Source organism: Diceros bicornis, chromosome 26, assembly GCF_020826845.1.
Source record: "Diceros bicornis minor isolate mBicDic1 chromosome 26, mDicBic1.mat.cur, whole genome shotgun sequence".
NCBI lineage: Eukaryota > Metazoa > Chordata > Mammalia > Perissodactyla > Rhinocerotidae > Diceros > Diceros bicornis.
The window spans coordinates 32,684,297-32,700,706 of record NC_080765.1 but is presented as its reverse complement, the minus strand read 5'-3'; the positions used below and the strand labels follow the sequence as shown (position 1 = coordinate 32,700,706).

The window sequence follows — 16,410 nt, the reverse complement described above, 5'->3', positions numbered from 1 at the left end:
CGGTTGCCGTGGAAACCTCGGCCGTGGAGGCGCACCGGCGGGTGGGCAGTCGAGTCGCCCAGCGCGACGAGTGAGCTGGCTCGGTCGACTCGTGGGTCCCTGCCAAGATGCCAGTGCCCCCCGTGCCCCCCATGTCCCCCGAGCGGCCCGTCTCGCCGGGGCAGGTTGCGGAGCCGCCCGGCAAGAGCCTGTGGGAGCGGATCTGCGAGGGTAGGCGGCCCGGCCGGCCGAGAGGGGCGGGACTCGGGCGGGGGCCGCGTGCCCGGGGCGCCCACTGTGCGCCAGGCGGCTGACGTGCCGGGCCTGCGGGCTCCCCATTTCACGCACGGGCAAGCCGAGGGCCCCGGGACGCTTGCCCGAGGGTCCGCCGCGCGCCCTCCAGCCTTGATCCGTAGTCAAGTTAAAGGCGGGGGAGAGCAGGGGAACGGGAATAAAGGGCAGCCGGTGGTGTGGCCCGGTGGTGCTCACACTTCACTTAGTGAACAGGAGAGAATCGCTGGGGCGGAGATGGGGAGCCTGTTTCAAACGTGGGCTCCCAGGCCTTGCCCGCAGAGCTCCTTATGGGGTGCGGGGAATCGGCGCTTTTAACGAGCACCCCGATATTTCTGATGTTGCTCATCTACAGCCCGCACGTTGAGCAGCTGGGGTCTAGACAGACTTGGGTTTTAATCCCTCTCCACTTCTAGTCTTCCTTAAAATCCCTAAACGGAGTTTAGCCCGCCTTCTTTTGTGGCCCTACACATACATCCCCCTCGTCACGAGGCCCCGCACTACTCCACATACGTGTTATTTAGCTTGTTACTCTGTCAGGTGAGCATAATAATGGCACTTCTTTCGTAGTGTTAGGAGGATGCAGCTAAACAGTCATGGAAAGCGCGTAGCAAACTGCCCGACTTACAGCAAGAGCTCAGTGTGCGTTAGCTCTTAATAAATACATAATGCTGGGTGGTTTTTTTCCTTCCTTTAGGCTGTAAGCTCCTCAAGTTCAAGAACTCAGATGTTTCATTCTTGTGGCTCCCATCACTACCTCAGCCATCTAAAACAGCGCTGTCTGGTAGAACGTTCAAGTATGGTAGCCACTCGTCACATCTGGTTATTGAGCGCTTGAAATGTGGTTAGTACAGCTTTGGAACTGAATTTTTTATTTGACTTAATTTTAATAAATTTAGATAGCTCCATGTGGCCAGTGGCTAGTGTATTGGACAGTGCAGGTCAATAAATGTTTGTGGAACAGAGAAAACAATGACTGCACCAGTACATGGGACTAGGTGGAAGAAGAGAGAGCCATGAATTGAGAGGCATGGAAGATGCAGAGGAGGAAGAGAATGTGGACTCCCGAGTTGATGGGTACTCCCCAAGGCCTCCTGTTTCAGCTCCCATCCAGGGCTTGAATTCCTTCTCCAGCATTACGTTGCATTATATCCAGAAAAATCTGTTGCATCTTGAATGGTCTCCCTGTGACTTCTCCCCCCTGGTGCCACCACGCCAGTTGCTGACCACCATAAAGAATCCAGTCAAATACTTGAAGGTTGTTATTGTGGCTCCCTTCTCCCCCGAGCTTTCACTTCTCCAAGCCGAACAGCTCTTTGTAATATACTTTGCTAGCGTTGGTTGGGGAAGCTGCTCGGCCTCGTCTGTAAGAGGGGCACACTCCTTGTACCCACCTCACAGGGCCGTTGTGAGGACCGAGGAAGATAATGTATGCAAAGGTGCTTGGCACAGTGCCCAGCATTTAGAATGTGCTCAGTGAATGTTCATTATTGTTGACAAAGAAACGTGCTTCATGTTGTGCTTTAGAATCACGGAATTTATGTTGGTCAGGCAGGCCTGTAGGAAGAAAGCAAAGACAGAGGGTTTGGTGCTCCCTGAAAAGCAAGGGAATTGATGCCACTTATGAAGTAATAGAGTTGCAAAGTGAAGTTAATGAGGTCAAAGATGGGGAATTATTCACACAGGCACTGTAATGATGATTATAGCCTAGATGAATGAACCCAATTTCTTAGAACAGGCATTCTAACAAACACAATTTTCTATAACAAACATAGTGAGTAAATTCAGTTTATCGCAACAAACATGGAAAACAGGCTTTGTAGTGATCCTGTCTTTGAGGTTAAGTATTACATTCTATTAGGATATCTCCATGTAAGAAGCAAATTATAACAGCAAACAGACCTGTTAGAAACTCAATCTCAGGAAGATGAGATACAGGATAGGTAAATATCTGTCATAAACAAGACCTTTATCCTTCCTGGCTAGTGTTTTGTGTCTGTGTGTGCATGCTTTTGCACGCCTCTACAATAACTTATTTGTAAACGTTCTTCAGTTTGCTTATCTTTCCAGTGACAACTAACTCAGGGCTTTCTATTCCCAAAAGCACGTGTGTTAGTATCAATAAACTACTTTCCTACCAAGGCTTCTAATTAAATCTTATAGTTGCTTGTGACTTATGATTTTTAACTATGGTTTTACCCAAGACTGAGTCAAAGTATTTGGGGCTTATGGTCTCTGTTGATATTGCTGTTATTACTCTCATCAGCATCCTCACTGTTGCCATCATTGCTCTCTGGCCTCAGCCCTCAATGCTGTTATAAAATCAGGTCCCTTCAGCCCACCTGCCAGATACCAACACGGAGCTGCTGTGAATCAGTGCTTGTTTCCCAAGCACAGCTGGAGAAAAAGGGCACCGGGTGGCTCTCAGCAGTGCTTATCAGTCAACATCCCTCAGTGCCTTCTCCCGTTGTGTGCATCTCCTAGTCCCAAGTTTTTACTCCCCTCCTCAAACGTGGTGTGATCCCACTTCGCAGATGTAGGAGGCATTCACTGAGAATAGTCACAATCAGGAGTGGGGAGGGAATCCTCCAACTTCCTCATACCAGCAAACATGTTTGCATCTGCACGCGTGCAGAAGTATTTACCCCTCTATCACAACTCAGCCCTGCATGTGTGCTGTGGTACCATCCGCTTCCTACCCCAGCATCCTGTTGGATCACTCACCTCCTCTCCCACATCTTCAGCTTCTCTACTGGCTCTTCCTCCAAACATCCTCTGGTCTGTCATCTTGAGAAAATCCTCTCCCTTGACCCCGTATCGTCTAGATCTTGTCTATCCCTCCTGCCCTCTCAGCCAAGCTTCTGGAAAGAACACACTGCCCTTGTTCACACTGCTGTCATTCCCATTCTCTTATCAACCCAGTGCAGGCTGGCTCCTACCTCACGGCTCCAGTGAAATTATTCTCACACATTCAATCAGCATATCTACCCATGCTGGGAACTGTTTAAACGCTAGCCCCGGCATGACTCTAGGCACTGTTCTAGACACCAACAACTTACTCTCCGTCTCAGTGATGTCACCATCCTTCACTCAGCTGCCCAGTCCAGAAACCGCTTCCCTTTCACTTTCCATGATCCCCACATTCCTGCAATCCCTATAGATTCTACTTGCTTAACATCTGTAACCCCGAAGTCCTCACTCCCTAGTCCTCATGGTTACTAGTTGAGATCAGGCCCTTACACTTCCTGTTTGGATTGCTGCTGTAGCTTTTTAATTGGTGAAGGCCTCCTTCCAGACCATCTGCCACAGGAACCTTGCAAATTTAAATCTGATCACATCATGCTGTGACCTACAATCATTTTTATAGCTTTCATGGTAAACTAAACTCCTTTGTTTGACACTTAAGCCATTTAATGATCTGACCCCTGTCTGTTTTCTTAGGTTCATCACGTACCATTTGCCCAAATCATGCTAATGTCAAATGTTTATTGAGCTATCTTTATGTGCCAGGCACCGTGTTAGGTGCTTTTCTTCTCGTTTAAACCTCACAGTAACAGTAAGGGTTTCGCTTGTTGTACAGATGAGGGAATTGAAGTGTAGAGAGGTTAGGAAACTTGCCCAAAGTAAGTGGCGGAACTGGGCTCAAACTTGGATCTGTGTGACACTTGAGTCCAAGCCCTTAAGCAATTTACCAGCATGCTTCAGAGTCTGGAAACACCTACATCACAATCTCTCAGACATTTGTTAAAATGCAAATTCCTGTGCTCTGTGCCGGGCCTGATGAGTCAGGCTCCTTGGTGGTGAGTCCCTAAGCTCTGCATTTTAAACAAGCTCTCCAGGTAAGGCACAAGGCACAGTACCATTGTCCTCTGTCAGCTACTTTTAGCCACAAGAAACTGTTCCTCTGGTGCGCCATACTGTTCCACTCCATGACCTTGCACAAGCTTTGCCTCTTATCGGAACATCTCTGGCTTCTCATTTCTATCTTTCTGGGCTCAGCTCAAGGGTCCCCACCATCTGGAAAGTCTTCTATAATTCCTCACACTGATTTCAAAGCCCCTTCTCTTCGCTGCTCCTAGAGCTCTGGGTGTGGCCCATGACAGCAGCACTTTCACCTCTCATAACCGCTGGTTTACCATTCATCCCCTCACCAAAACATAAGCTCCTCTGCCGTATTCATCTGTCCCTTCTTGTACACCTTGTACAAACCCTCACCCTAGTGTATGCTGGCTAAGTGGTCATTAGATTCACTTCCAGCCTCTTCACCTTCCTGGTCCCTCCCTTTCCAATAGGCCACTATTGGTAAGCGTTACATTTTAATTGCTATTTCAGTTAGGAACACATTCAGGGGCAAATCACAGCAAGCTGGACTAACAGTGGCCTGAGCAAGAAAGACATTTCATTGTCTCACGTCCCAGGAGCATGGAGGGGAGAGGTTCCAATTTTGGCGTAAGGGCTCTGCTCCTCCAGCAAGGTTACAGGCTCTTTCTGCTCTGCCTCTTGCAGAATGTTGCCTTTGTTGTATAAAATAAAGAACTCCTGGGGCCGCACTAGCGTGCGTATAACATTAAATTCCCCTAATCAATCCCATTTACAAGCTTAGATAACTAAAAGATTGTAAACATTTATAAATTTAATATACCTGATTTTCTTAAGTATTTCTAGTGCCAAACAGAGCAGACAAGCAAATTTTTCTAAGCAGTAAAGCAACTCTTAGAAATTGAATGAATCGGACTATGGCAAATCAAGTTGTTTTAAAGAGTTTAACACTCTTTACAAACGTAATAAATTCAGACAAACTCATATGACTTTTGATGTAAAAAGCACCGATCTCTAATCAATTATATATTTCAAACTGAAATCACAAGGCAAAACTGACAAATTCTCAAATGTGCCAGATTCTCTTAAACATTACAGAGGCTTGAAATAACAAACACGTCAGATTGTTCTGAACCTAATATATTTTCCCATACTTCTACACATCATTTCAACTGTATAGCTTTTGTGGTTGTGTGATGAAAACATTTGTATCAGGGCCAGCCCGGTGGCACAAGCGGTTAAGCAAATGCGCTCCGCTGCCGTGGCCCGGGGTTCGCCAGTTCGGATCCCAGGTGCACACTGACGCACCGCTTGGCAAGCCATGCTGTGGCAGCCTCCCATATAAAGTGGAGGAAGATGGGCTTGGATGTTAGCCCACGGCCAGTCTTCCTCAGCAAAAAAAAAGAGGAGGATTGGCAGATTTTAGCCCAGGGCCGAACTTCCTCACACACAAAAAAAAATTTGTATTTTTCCATCAAATTTAAGTGAACTCTCACGAGATCTCCTTGGAAAAAATATAAATGGCAATAAATAATAATTAAAGAAATTCAAATAAAAGTCAAATCTCATTTTCAATATAATTAGATTAGTAATACCCTACAGAAACAGGCAGTCTTACTATTAAGAGTATAAATGGTTGTAAACTTTTTGAAGGAAAGTTTCACTTAAATTTTAAATTATTTTTTCTTTTGACAGAACAATTCCACTTCTAAGAATTAGTCCTACAATAATACCTCCTTTCCCATCAATGATGTGTGTATAAAGATGCTCATAGCAGCATTGTTTGTAATAATGAAGAATTGGAAACAACCCAAACGCCCACTAAGAGTACATGGGTTAAATAAATGTGGCACATCATATATGTAGCAGCATTGAAAGAGGTCCAAGATTCAACACCTAGAATGGATCAGTGGGCTTGCAAAAAATATGAACGAATGAATACATAAAGGGTCAAAAGTAACGCTGTACTGTTTGTTTTTTTCATTCATTCATTCATTGCTTCATTCATTCAGCAAATATTCTTTAGGAATAAGATGGTGAGCACAAACAGACCCAGGTAGTTCCCTCACAAAACATACAGTCTATTAGAAGAAAGAGTCATTAATTTTTACAAATTTCAAATAAGGGTAAAACTGATATGAGTTATGAAGAAAAAGGACACAGTGTTATGAGGTTCTATACTTGGACGACTTGACCCCGTCTGGGAGATCTAAAGTAAATGAATGTGTTTGTGATTATATATATACGTTAGTAAACGCATTGAAGAAGAGTTGGTGGGATCTCTGCCAGATCTAACAGTGGTGATGGGCAGTGATGGGATTAGGTGTGACTCACACTCTCTACATGAGACATTTCGGTATTGTTTGGAATTTTCTTACAATAAGCGTGTACTGCTTTTGTCATCAGACAAAGCTAAACATGTACACATCATAATGCACATAAACAGTTTTCGCACTATATTGGTAATTCTTCAGGTGTTGGGGGAAGAAGGGTGAGTTTACACGCTTGCTTAAGAGGAAAAATACAGCGGTAGAGCTGGAGCCATTGTGGTGAGCAGAATTCCAGGATGTCCCCAAGATTCCCGCCCCCTGGTGCACTCGCCTCCCAGTTATTCAGTCACACACTAATCTAGGCATTGCTGTCGAGAATTTTCCAGGTGTAATTAAAGTCTGTAATCAGTTGACTCTAACTTAGGGAAATTATTGTAGGTGGGCCTGACCTAATCAGGTGAGCCCTTAAAAGATGTCAGACACATTCAAGCAGAAAAGACTCCTGCTGGCCTTGAAGCAGCAAATGAACCACGTGTGAACTGCCTGTGACAAAGACCTGAGGGCTGTCTCTAGGACTGAGAGCCATTCCCACCGACAACCAAAAAGAAAATGGGGACTTTAGTCCTACAACCACAAGAAACTGAGTCTTGCCAACAACCAGTGAGCTTGGAAGAGGACCCCGGCCCTCAGATGAGATTCCAGCCATGGCCAAGACTTTGATTTCAGCCTAATGAGACCCTGACCCACACCCAGATTCCTGACCTGTGGGAACTAAGAGATAATAAATTCATGTTAAGTCACTACTGTGGGAGATCAAGATTTGGCCACCCTGAAATATATCTCTTTACCTTGATTGTTTTCTCTGAAGGACATTTGACCTCCTCCACTAACTGCCTAAAGAATTTGACATGGGGGCTCCTTCCTGGAACAGATCTTCTATCATGATGGCTGTAAAGATAATGTAGGATAGAGGTTACAATAGGAAAGGCACCAAGCCCCTTTTATCAAAAACTCTGTCTCTCCCTGACCACATTATCTATAGATGACCCTGAAAAGAATTGTCATCCTGAACTCTGAAGTCCCAGGCCACTACCCGCCCCCAACACGTTCCTCGCCTTTAGCTGCAATACTCAAGCAAGCAGCCTAGACAGAGGGACGAGTTGCTCATTTCTGAATTTCTCCCATGTATACATGTTAATAAACTTGGTATTATTTTCTCCTGCTAACCTGTCTTGTTAATTATTTGGCCAGCCATAAGAACCTTAAGGAAAAGGGCAGAGGGAGATTCTCCCTCTTCCCCCGACACTACTTTTGTGGTAATGTTAGACAGCCATAGAAAACTAATATAGTTTGTATCGAGAATAAAAATTGTTGATAACCTGCAGCCCAATGCCTAGGAGTTAAAAAAAAAATAAGTTAAGAAATGCTCTACTATCTGATAAGGAACTAGGTAATGGAATAAAACTTGTGTCCAATACAATCATAGGCCATCAATACCATCTTCCCAGAAACTTTGTTTGTCCTCACTGCTGCAGCATGACTATTCACTTTCCTTTAAAACACTGACCTTCCCAGAAATATTTTTACCAGTCTTCCTTTTAGGGATGTAACTCATATAGCCCGTGAGCACATCTGTCCCTCTCTCAGCAATAGTTGTTGTTACCCTGTAGAACTTGTGTGGAACGTTCTTTGCATTAAGCTCTCTAGCGGGTTGACTGTGATCAGTCTCGAAACCTGGCGATTGTTCCTCGCCTCACTGCACATTAGAATCAGCTGGAGAACTTGAAAAATACTGATTCCCAGGCTCCTGCACTGACCTGTTGAATTGGCATTTTGGAGTTGGGCCCAGACATTGGTATTGTCAAAAAGCTCCCTGGTGATTCGAATGTGCAGCCAGGATAGGCAACTGCTGCTGTCTACGGCAGGACTTCTCTGACTTTAGTGTGCCTGCAAGTCACCTGGGACCTTGTTGAGACGCAGGCTCAGATTCTGTAGGTCTGGGGTGGGGCCTGAGAGGCTGCATGTCTAACTCCCCTGGGCTGCTGCTGCTGGTTCTCAGGCCGTACTCTGAGTAGCAAGGGTTTTGGGGACTGGTCTTCCAGCCGCATACCCTAATCCGGCAGTCCTACCGTCACGCTCATCCCCTGACTGCCTGGCACGGCTTGTCTTCCCTCTGTCTCTTATTCTGCCCTGTGCTCACACTCTCCTCCCCCTCCCTTTCTCCCCTCTCCTCCCAGTGTGCTGTTGGTGTCTCCCCTTCCCATTCTCTTCCTCCTCCTATTCCCTGTAGTTACCACCATTTGGGGGCAAAATCTAAAGTTGTGCCCTCTTGAGAAAAGAGTCTCAAGCTCTTATGTAAAGCCTTGACTCTTTCATACGAGAGAACAGTTATTTTTCATCTATTTTAAATAAGGTGGGTCACATTATCAACCTGTAACGGCCAGTTGTTTTTCACTCTGTAAACCACCAACTGAAGTAAAACTTAAGAATGTTTTATTCAGAGGAAAGGAAATTAACATCACAATAACATCACAAACTGCAGTGAAGTGCGAAATTGAGGATTTTTTTTTCCCATCTCTTTAGAGCATGAAGCTGAGCAGCCTCCCTTTCCAGAGGGATATAAAGTCAAACCAGAAGCTGTGATGACTGTGAGTATGACCCAGGCCTCGACCTCAGTGAAAGGCTCCTAGGTGAGGACAGCACTGATGGCCAGGGGACAGCAGGCAGCGTCATGAGTGAGAGAGGTGGGAGAGGAAGGCCCTGGAACTGGAACCAGAAACCTGGGCCCGTCCTAGCTCTACTACTAACCGTGGACTCAAAGGGCATGGAATAGGGCCGGCCCCGTGGCTTAGCGGTTAAATGCATGCGCTCCGCTACTGGCGGCCCTGGTTCGGATCCTGGGTGCGCACTGACACACTGCTTGTCCGGCCATGCTGAGGCCGCATCCCACATACAGCAACTAGAAGGATGTGCAACTATGACATACAACTATCTCCTGGGGCTTTGGGGAGAAAAAGGGGGAAAAAAAAATGAGGAGGATTGGCAATAGATGTTAGCTCAGGGCAGGTCTTCCGCAGCAAAAAAAAACAGGAGGATTGGCATGGATGTTAGCTCAGAGCTGATTTTCTGCACAAAAAAAAGGGCATGGAATAACCTCTTTGAGCCTAAGTTTCTACACCTGTTAAATGGAACAGATAATCCTTGACTAACTCACAGAGTAAGGCTCAGATGAGATCCTGGATGAGAAAGGCCTTTACAGTGGAGTCAACACCATGTCCATGTTGGGCACAGTTGTGGATAGAGCAGGTTTCTTTATGCGTGCCAGGGTGGGCAAGGTGAAGACTGTACTAAGGAAAGAGGGCCAAGGACAGGGCAGCCAGCAAGGGAGGCCCTCAGGCGGTATGCTTGAGGTAAAATAAGGACTTAATGGAGTTAAAATAAAACAAAGCTCTGAGAGATGAAGGGACTTGGGAAGGGTCACCAGGATGGGACAAAAACCCAAGTCTCTAGACTTCCAGTATGTTACTGCAGCTGTTAGAGATTCTTGTGTCTAAGAACTTTCTCGGCCTGTGACTGTTCTTTTTTCATCGCATTCTGTTCTTGCTTCATGGATGCAATGCTTTCTCAAATTCCTCTGTGGATACTAATTACAGTTCTCTTCCCTGAATTATTTGTGCTTCTTCCAGGATCAGTTGTTCTTTGTAGATGATCTTTGTTGTTTATGCTGTTGATGCTCTTTATCTGTGTAGAGAGCTTTGATTGTTTATTCAAAATTTAAAATGCAGGCCTGAGTGGATTTTTCTACATAGGTGGTATGGTTTTCTTCTACTGTTGTACACGTGGGTTTGTCTTCTGGGTGGGTCTCTTCTGTGAGTACAAGCACTGACTGGGAGCTCATGGGGGCTGATTGTCCACTGGAAGCCTTTTCTTCAGGGTCAGCGGGCAGGGAGTCTGTATTTTGGGGTTGGGCTGGGAGCCTCCAAGTCAATGGTGAGTTTTTTTTTTTCTTTTGACCATCAACATGGCACCCTGAGTAGTTCTGCTCCTTCCCAAGCTGTTTGTTTATTTTGTTTACAGAAGAGTCACTGGAAAGGTGGGAGAGCTGGATATAAGTTGCTGGTGTGAACGTAGCTTTATGTATACTGAAGCGGGCAGAAGCGGGAGGAGGGGGAATTGGGCTGTAGGCCAGTGGAGCCCCAGCTAGATCTTCTCTTAACCCCTCCTGTTCATCATTCCCACCGTCTGAGGAATCGAACCCCGGAGCACTGAAGCCCTTTGGAATTCTGGTGGGAAGATATGGACTCCCATCCTCTGGGGCGGTTTCCTCCTGTGGATTCTGGGCTGTCACTTCCCCTCTCTCTTATCTGACCACAGACTTCATCCCCATTTCTTTTGGAAATGTTTGGGAATCTCTCAGTATACTGATGGTCCTCCTATTCTCTTCTCTACTAGGGGTGTATTCCTTGATTGTCATTTATAGATGTCTCAAGAGGGAAGAGAGACAAAGGTTTGTGCTCAATGTGCCCCCCTCGAACCTAAAGTCTGATACAGAATTTTATTCCTCTTAGGTTATAAAAGAAAATACAGTTATTTAATGTATATGAATTGATCCTCCCCACCCCCACCAGGTTTCACCGTTGGAGGAAACGGTCTTCCATGGCTTTAATGCAGAGCACCTATTTCCAGTGCCTCATTTGACCGTGGCCTCACACATACCCTGCCCTCAAGTGCAAGTGGAAAAAGTCGATCCAAAAACATGTAAGTGAGACCTTGTCTTATATAGTTTGGAGCTTGTGACATTGCAAAACCACAGGGTAGGGACAGGGCGGGGTCATAGACAGACCTCAGGGAGACCACATAAATAAGACAGAATGAGTTCTTGTCTTAATTTTTCTTTTTAAGAGAAGTACCCTTTATTCCACTGATTAATCTCTAAGGTTGAAATATAATAACGATGATAAATAACAACAAGCATATTTTGATTCTACATTAAATACAAAGGGGCAAAAATGTAAAAAATAGAAGAAAATACCATGCTGCCTTGCTTTGTAGGTTGAAGCCAGGGATGCAGGCTTCCTACATCTTCCTCCTTGAGCCCCAGTTCCTCCCGGGTGCCCCTCTCCTACTGGTTTGTTCTGGTTTCTCTGCTAGTGTGCTATGGGCCTTGGCAACCACGGCCACCACTGTCGTGGCCAGAAGCCCTATACATCACTCCCCCCCACCCCGCCCCGTTCCTCTCTGGGCTCAGTTCCTCCCACACCCCTCTTGCTTTTTCCTCTAGCCACACTGGCCCCCTTGCTGTGCCTGTGGCCCTGGCCCTGTGTAGGATCCGGCCTGTCCTGCCTGACTACAGAAGCTCAGAGAGATATTTTAAGTTTCTTTAGTAATACAGCCCAACTCAGCAGTCTGGAGTAACATGTAACATTTAAGGTTGTGTTAGTTCATGGACAGTGCCTTTTTTTGGTTCAGAAGCAAATGTTTCTCCCAGATTAACTTGGGCTATTTGAAATTTTCAGTGGGAATGTTTTTGTTTGCTTTAGGTTCCCCCAAAGAATATTTGGAAACATTCATCTTTCCAGTTCTGCTTCCCGGAATGACTAGCCTGCTTCACCAAGCAAAGAAAGAAAAATGTTTTGAGGTCAGTTGTTTTGTTTCTTTATTTCTAAGTGCTCAGTAATTCATTTCTATCAGATGGTAGCTCCTTATCTCAGTACCATCAAGTGGTTGTTCACAAAACGATCCCTTTGGAAGGGAAAGCCTGTGTTTTGGTCACTCACGCAACTCCAGCCATGACATCTAGTCGTGCACACACATGCGCTGCCATCTGTCTGCCGCTCGGCTCCAAAGAGGTTCCCGCCCTGCTTGGCCTCCCTGCCTGCCTTTCTTCTGGGCGGTTGGCATCTACCAGGCTTCTTGGGTCCTCCGCCTCTTTCATTGCGTGCTCGGATTAAAGCTCTCCTCACCTCTTATCTGGCTCCGGATTGCTCTTGCCACCTCTGGCCTCTCCCTACTCCACTTCACGCCAGATGTCACGCATGTGACGTGCTTCGGGAGAGGCCCGGCACACAGCGAGTGCTCGGTAAATACTGTTCACTGTTACACTGCAGCCAGTTATCTGTGTGAAGCGAGTTCCGATCCTGGCACACTCCCACGTAAATACCCTTAGAGGCTCCCTCATCTCAGTTGACAGGATGCTTTGTGGGGGTGTTCCCTGCACAGTTTGAGTACTAGAATTTTGGATGGCTTGCAGGAAGAGAGTCAAATAGCAGCCACTTTTCGTATTGACCAAGCGCTTGCTCCATGGGGGCGCTTTTTTTTGTGTGTGTGTGAGGAAGATCAGCCCTGAGCTAACATCCATGCCAATCCTCTTCTTTTTGCTGAGGAAGACCCGCCCTGAGCTAACATCTATTGCCAATCCTCCTCCTTTTTTTCCCTGAACGCCCCAGTAGATAGTTGTGTGTCATAGTTGCACATCCTTCTAGTTGCTGCATGTGGGACGTGGCCTCAGCATGGCCCGACAGCAGTGTGTCGGTGTGCGCCTGGATCTGAACCTGGGCGCCATTAGCGGAGTGCACACACTTAACAGCTAAGCCAGGGGCCAGCCCGGGCGCTTTGCTAAGTGCATTATCATCCATTATTTCATTTATCCCTCTCAGCAGCCCCATGGGGTTCCGTCTATCATTGTCTGCATTTTTCAGATGAGAAAACAAAGGAACAAAGAGGCTCAGAGACGTGATCAAGGGTGAATGACAGAGCTAGGATTCAAATCCAGATTAAATGATTCAAAATGATACTGAAATAGTTGGCAGTAACTGCAGTGCAAACCCCTGTCAGTTTGACACGTCCCAGGATCTTTAAAGCCTTCACGGTTAATTGTATCACCTGCCTGGTTGCCCTTCAGCACAGGGTCCCTGCCTGAGAAGATCTGGATACTGCCCTGACAGTGCTTTTATATGCTGAGGAGACGACGTTTTCACATGTTCTAGCAAACACTTGGGTTTTCTTTCTTTTTTTTTTTATTGTGAGGAGATCAGCCCTGAGCTAACAACTGCCAATCCTTCTCTTTTTTTGCTGAGGAAGACTAGCCCTGGGCTAACATCCATGCCCATCTTCCTCTACTTTATATGGGACACCACCACTGCATGGCTTGACAAGCGTTGCATCGGTGCGCGCCCGGGATCCAAACTGGCAAACCCCGGGCCACTGAAGCGGAGCGTGCGCACTTAACTGCTTGCACCACCGGGCCAGCCCCCTACTTGAGTTTTCTTTAGTGGTGCCTTGACATTACATTGCCCCTCCTGCACCTTAGTCAACCCACTTTATTCCTCCCCCTAATTGACTGCCACTGATGCCCTCAGCATGACATTCCTTCCGACAGGCCTCACCATGACAGTTGTGTCTTTACTAAAGGCAGAAATGAATTACAAGACGTTGATCAGAATTTGGGCAGCACCCCGATGAAGGAAGAGTTCGGCACAGTGCCGGGCCACAGTACACCATTTGAGAACCATGGATCCACATAAGGAAGCCAAGACCCCTGAGCCTGGCTTTCAAGGTCCTCCCAAGTGTTTTCTGTCCTTCCTTCCAGTCTCATCTCCCTCTGCTGTACTGGGCGATGCCCTCCAGACAAACAGAACCACTCGGAGTTCCTTGTCCCAGCCCCACACTTCATGGCCTCTGTGCATATGTTCTTTCTTTTTCAGAAAAAAAATCCTTGAGTTCCTCTTCTCTGTGTATTGAAGTTCTGCTTGTTTTTCGAAACTCAGCTCTATGGCTTCTCTTTCAGGCCTCCTATTCCCTGCTGAGCCCAAACTGGAAGTAACGGAACCCAGCTCTCAGATTTCAGAGTATTTCATCTGTTCCTCTTCTCATGGAAAATTAAGACATCCTTAATTAAGACATTCTTAACCCATAAATACACTTCATTTTATACGTGTCTGTCTCCTCCAATATTTTAAGTTCCTTGAGGACAGATTCTCTATCTGATTTATTTTCGTATCTCCACTCAGTGCCTAGTACACTCTACCCAGTGCCTCACCCCTGGGGAACATAGAGTTGACCCTCAATAAATGTTGACTAAATGAGTGCATGGTTGGACGTCAGGGGAACACCTCTGCTGCTAAACCCAGCTCTCTTCTCTCTGGGAAGGCTGTGTTCTTGGACTCATCCCTGGAGGAATGCCCTGGAGGGCCGAGGAAGAAGACTTCCATCTATTTTGCGGGTTTAGTCAAAGCAAGAGAGCAGTGGGTGGCAAACGGCAACATCTGCCCCCCATTATATTAATTATGCAATTACTTAGTAAATTGGGCTTTAGTTTATAGCATAGTAGTTAAGAACAAGTCTCTGGAGTCAGAGTTATCTGGTTTTGAAGTCTACCTCCACCCCCGCTGGTGGCACAGCCTAAGGCAAGTTATTTCATCCTTCTGAGCCACCATCATTTCCTTATGTGTAAAATGAAGGTGATCATAGCACATGCTGATGAAAGGAGGCAGCCCGTGCAGAGCGCTCAGGGCGGTCCCTGGAACACAGGAAGAATTCAATAACTATTAACTATTATTGATCATTAGTATTACTGTGCTACAGGTGCTCCCCAGGTAGGGTGGGTTACACCCGTTGCCTGAGTGGGCTTGCTCTTGTTCCTTGGCTGTCCAGAGGCCTGACTCAGCACTTGGTCCCAGCTCCCAAAAAAAATGCAATTACACAATGATTTCGTGAAGAAGGTTTATTTTGTTGACAATTTTCTAGGGAGGTGGGAAGAGGGCTTTGTTTGCGTCTGTCAAACAATACTTCATTAATCCTTCTAGAACACTCTCTGTCCTCTCCAGGCACCTCCTCCCCACACAGCCTCTTCAGATTCCTCTTGGATCCTGCACCGTTCAGCTCTGGCCCTCAGCTTGCATGGCCCGCTCAGCAAGAAGAGCCCAGCATTCAGCACACCCTTCCTCCCTTGAAATGTGGTTCAGTCACTATCCATAGCCCATGGGGAGTGGGGGAGGTGGTGGGGGCTTCACCCTTTCACCCCAACAAAGGCAGGATTGTAAAGTTTTCTTGATGTTGCTCTGGCAGAAGTGTTAGTGTGGAGACACAGGCCTTGTGAAATCAAATCTAGGGAGCGTCAGTCCTGCCTCACTCTCCTGACTTGCTGGTTCAGCCGGTTGTCCTTACCGAAGGACAGGAGAAACCACAATGATCAGACCCCATTTTCATTAACATGACAGGGCACACTGCCGAAGGGGACTATGAATAGAAACACCTGGTAAAATAAAAGTCAGCAGTTCAGGCACTGACTGTCGAATCCAGGTGATGGCTCTCCTCTCACCGCTGGTTTGACTACTGCTGTGGTAATAGCAATCGTATTGATGGTCAGAGAAGCTGTCTCATTGGTTAGTTGCCCACTTCATGTCAGCACTGGTCCAAGTGCTTATACACTCATCTCATTCACCCCTCCAAGCCCCCTCTAAGCCAGATCTCCTTTTACATCAACCCCTTTTACAGAGGAGGCGGCCGGAACTCAGAGAAATTGAGCATTACCTAAGATCACCCAGCTACTGAGCAATGGAGCATGCCTTCATCCAAGGCTCAGATGATCCCAGAGCCTGGCTTTCATCCCTCCCGAAAAATGGGAGTTGGAGGCTATCCTTTCAATAGCTCCAGAAAATACTGATTTTTTCATTCATTGCTATTTTCTGGAGAACAGATTGCTACTTGCCTTAGATTATAAAATCTAAACTGCTTCTAATTCTTATGTATTTTTCATTTGCTCATTTGGCTTCCCCTGATGACTTAATTATGAATAAGGGAGAAGAATTGACCTTCCCCTCCTCTATGTGGTGTTACACAGGTGAAGGGGTGGCTGGGTAGAATGGTAGCGAGGCTGGGGGCCAGAGAGCAGGGCCCTGGGCCTGGCCCTGCTGTCGTCAGGTGGCCTTGTCTCTCTGCCTTCAGGTCCTGCTGCTAAATGAGGGAGACCAGGTGATCTCACAAGTCACATTCCAGGGATCTTTCTTTTTAATCTTGCTGTTGGCCAAAGTATGTTCAGTGCGCTGTGCCT

General features: G+C 46.6%; 1 protein-coding gene across 1 annotated transcript in view; it reads left to right on the top strand.

Annotated features, from left to right (window-relative positions):
- Positions 1–16: 16 nt before the first annotated feature.
- IQCK (IQ motif containing K) overlaps positions 17–16,410 on the top strand; it is a 118,685-nt gene continuing 102,291 nt past the window's right edge. The window contains exons 1-4 of the mRNA XM_058569938.1: positions 17–210; positions 8,943–9,007; positions 10,988–11,117; positions 11,900–11,997. Coding sequence (XP_058425921.1) covers positions 108–210; positions 8,943–9,007; positions 10,988–11,117; positions 11,900–11,997 — 396 coding nt within the window. The 5' untranslated portion in view covers positions 17–107. The remainder of the gene's footprint in view (positions 211–8,942; positions 9,008–10,987; positions 11,118–11,899; positions 11,998–16,410) is intronic.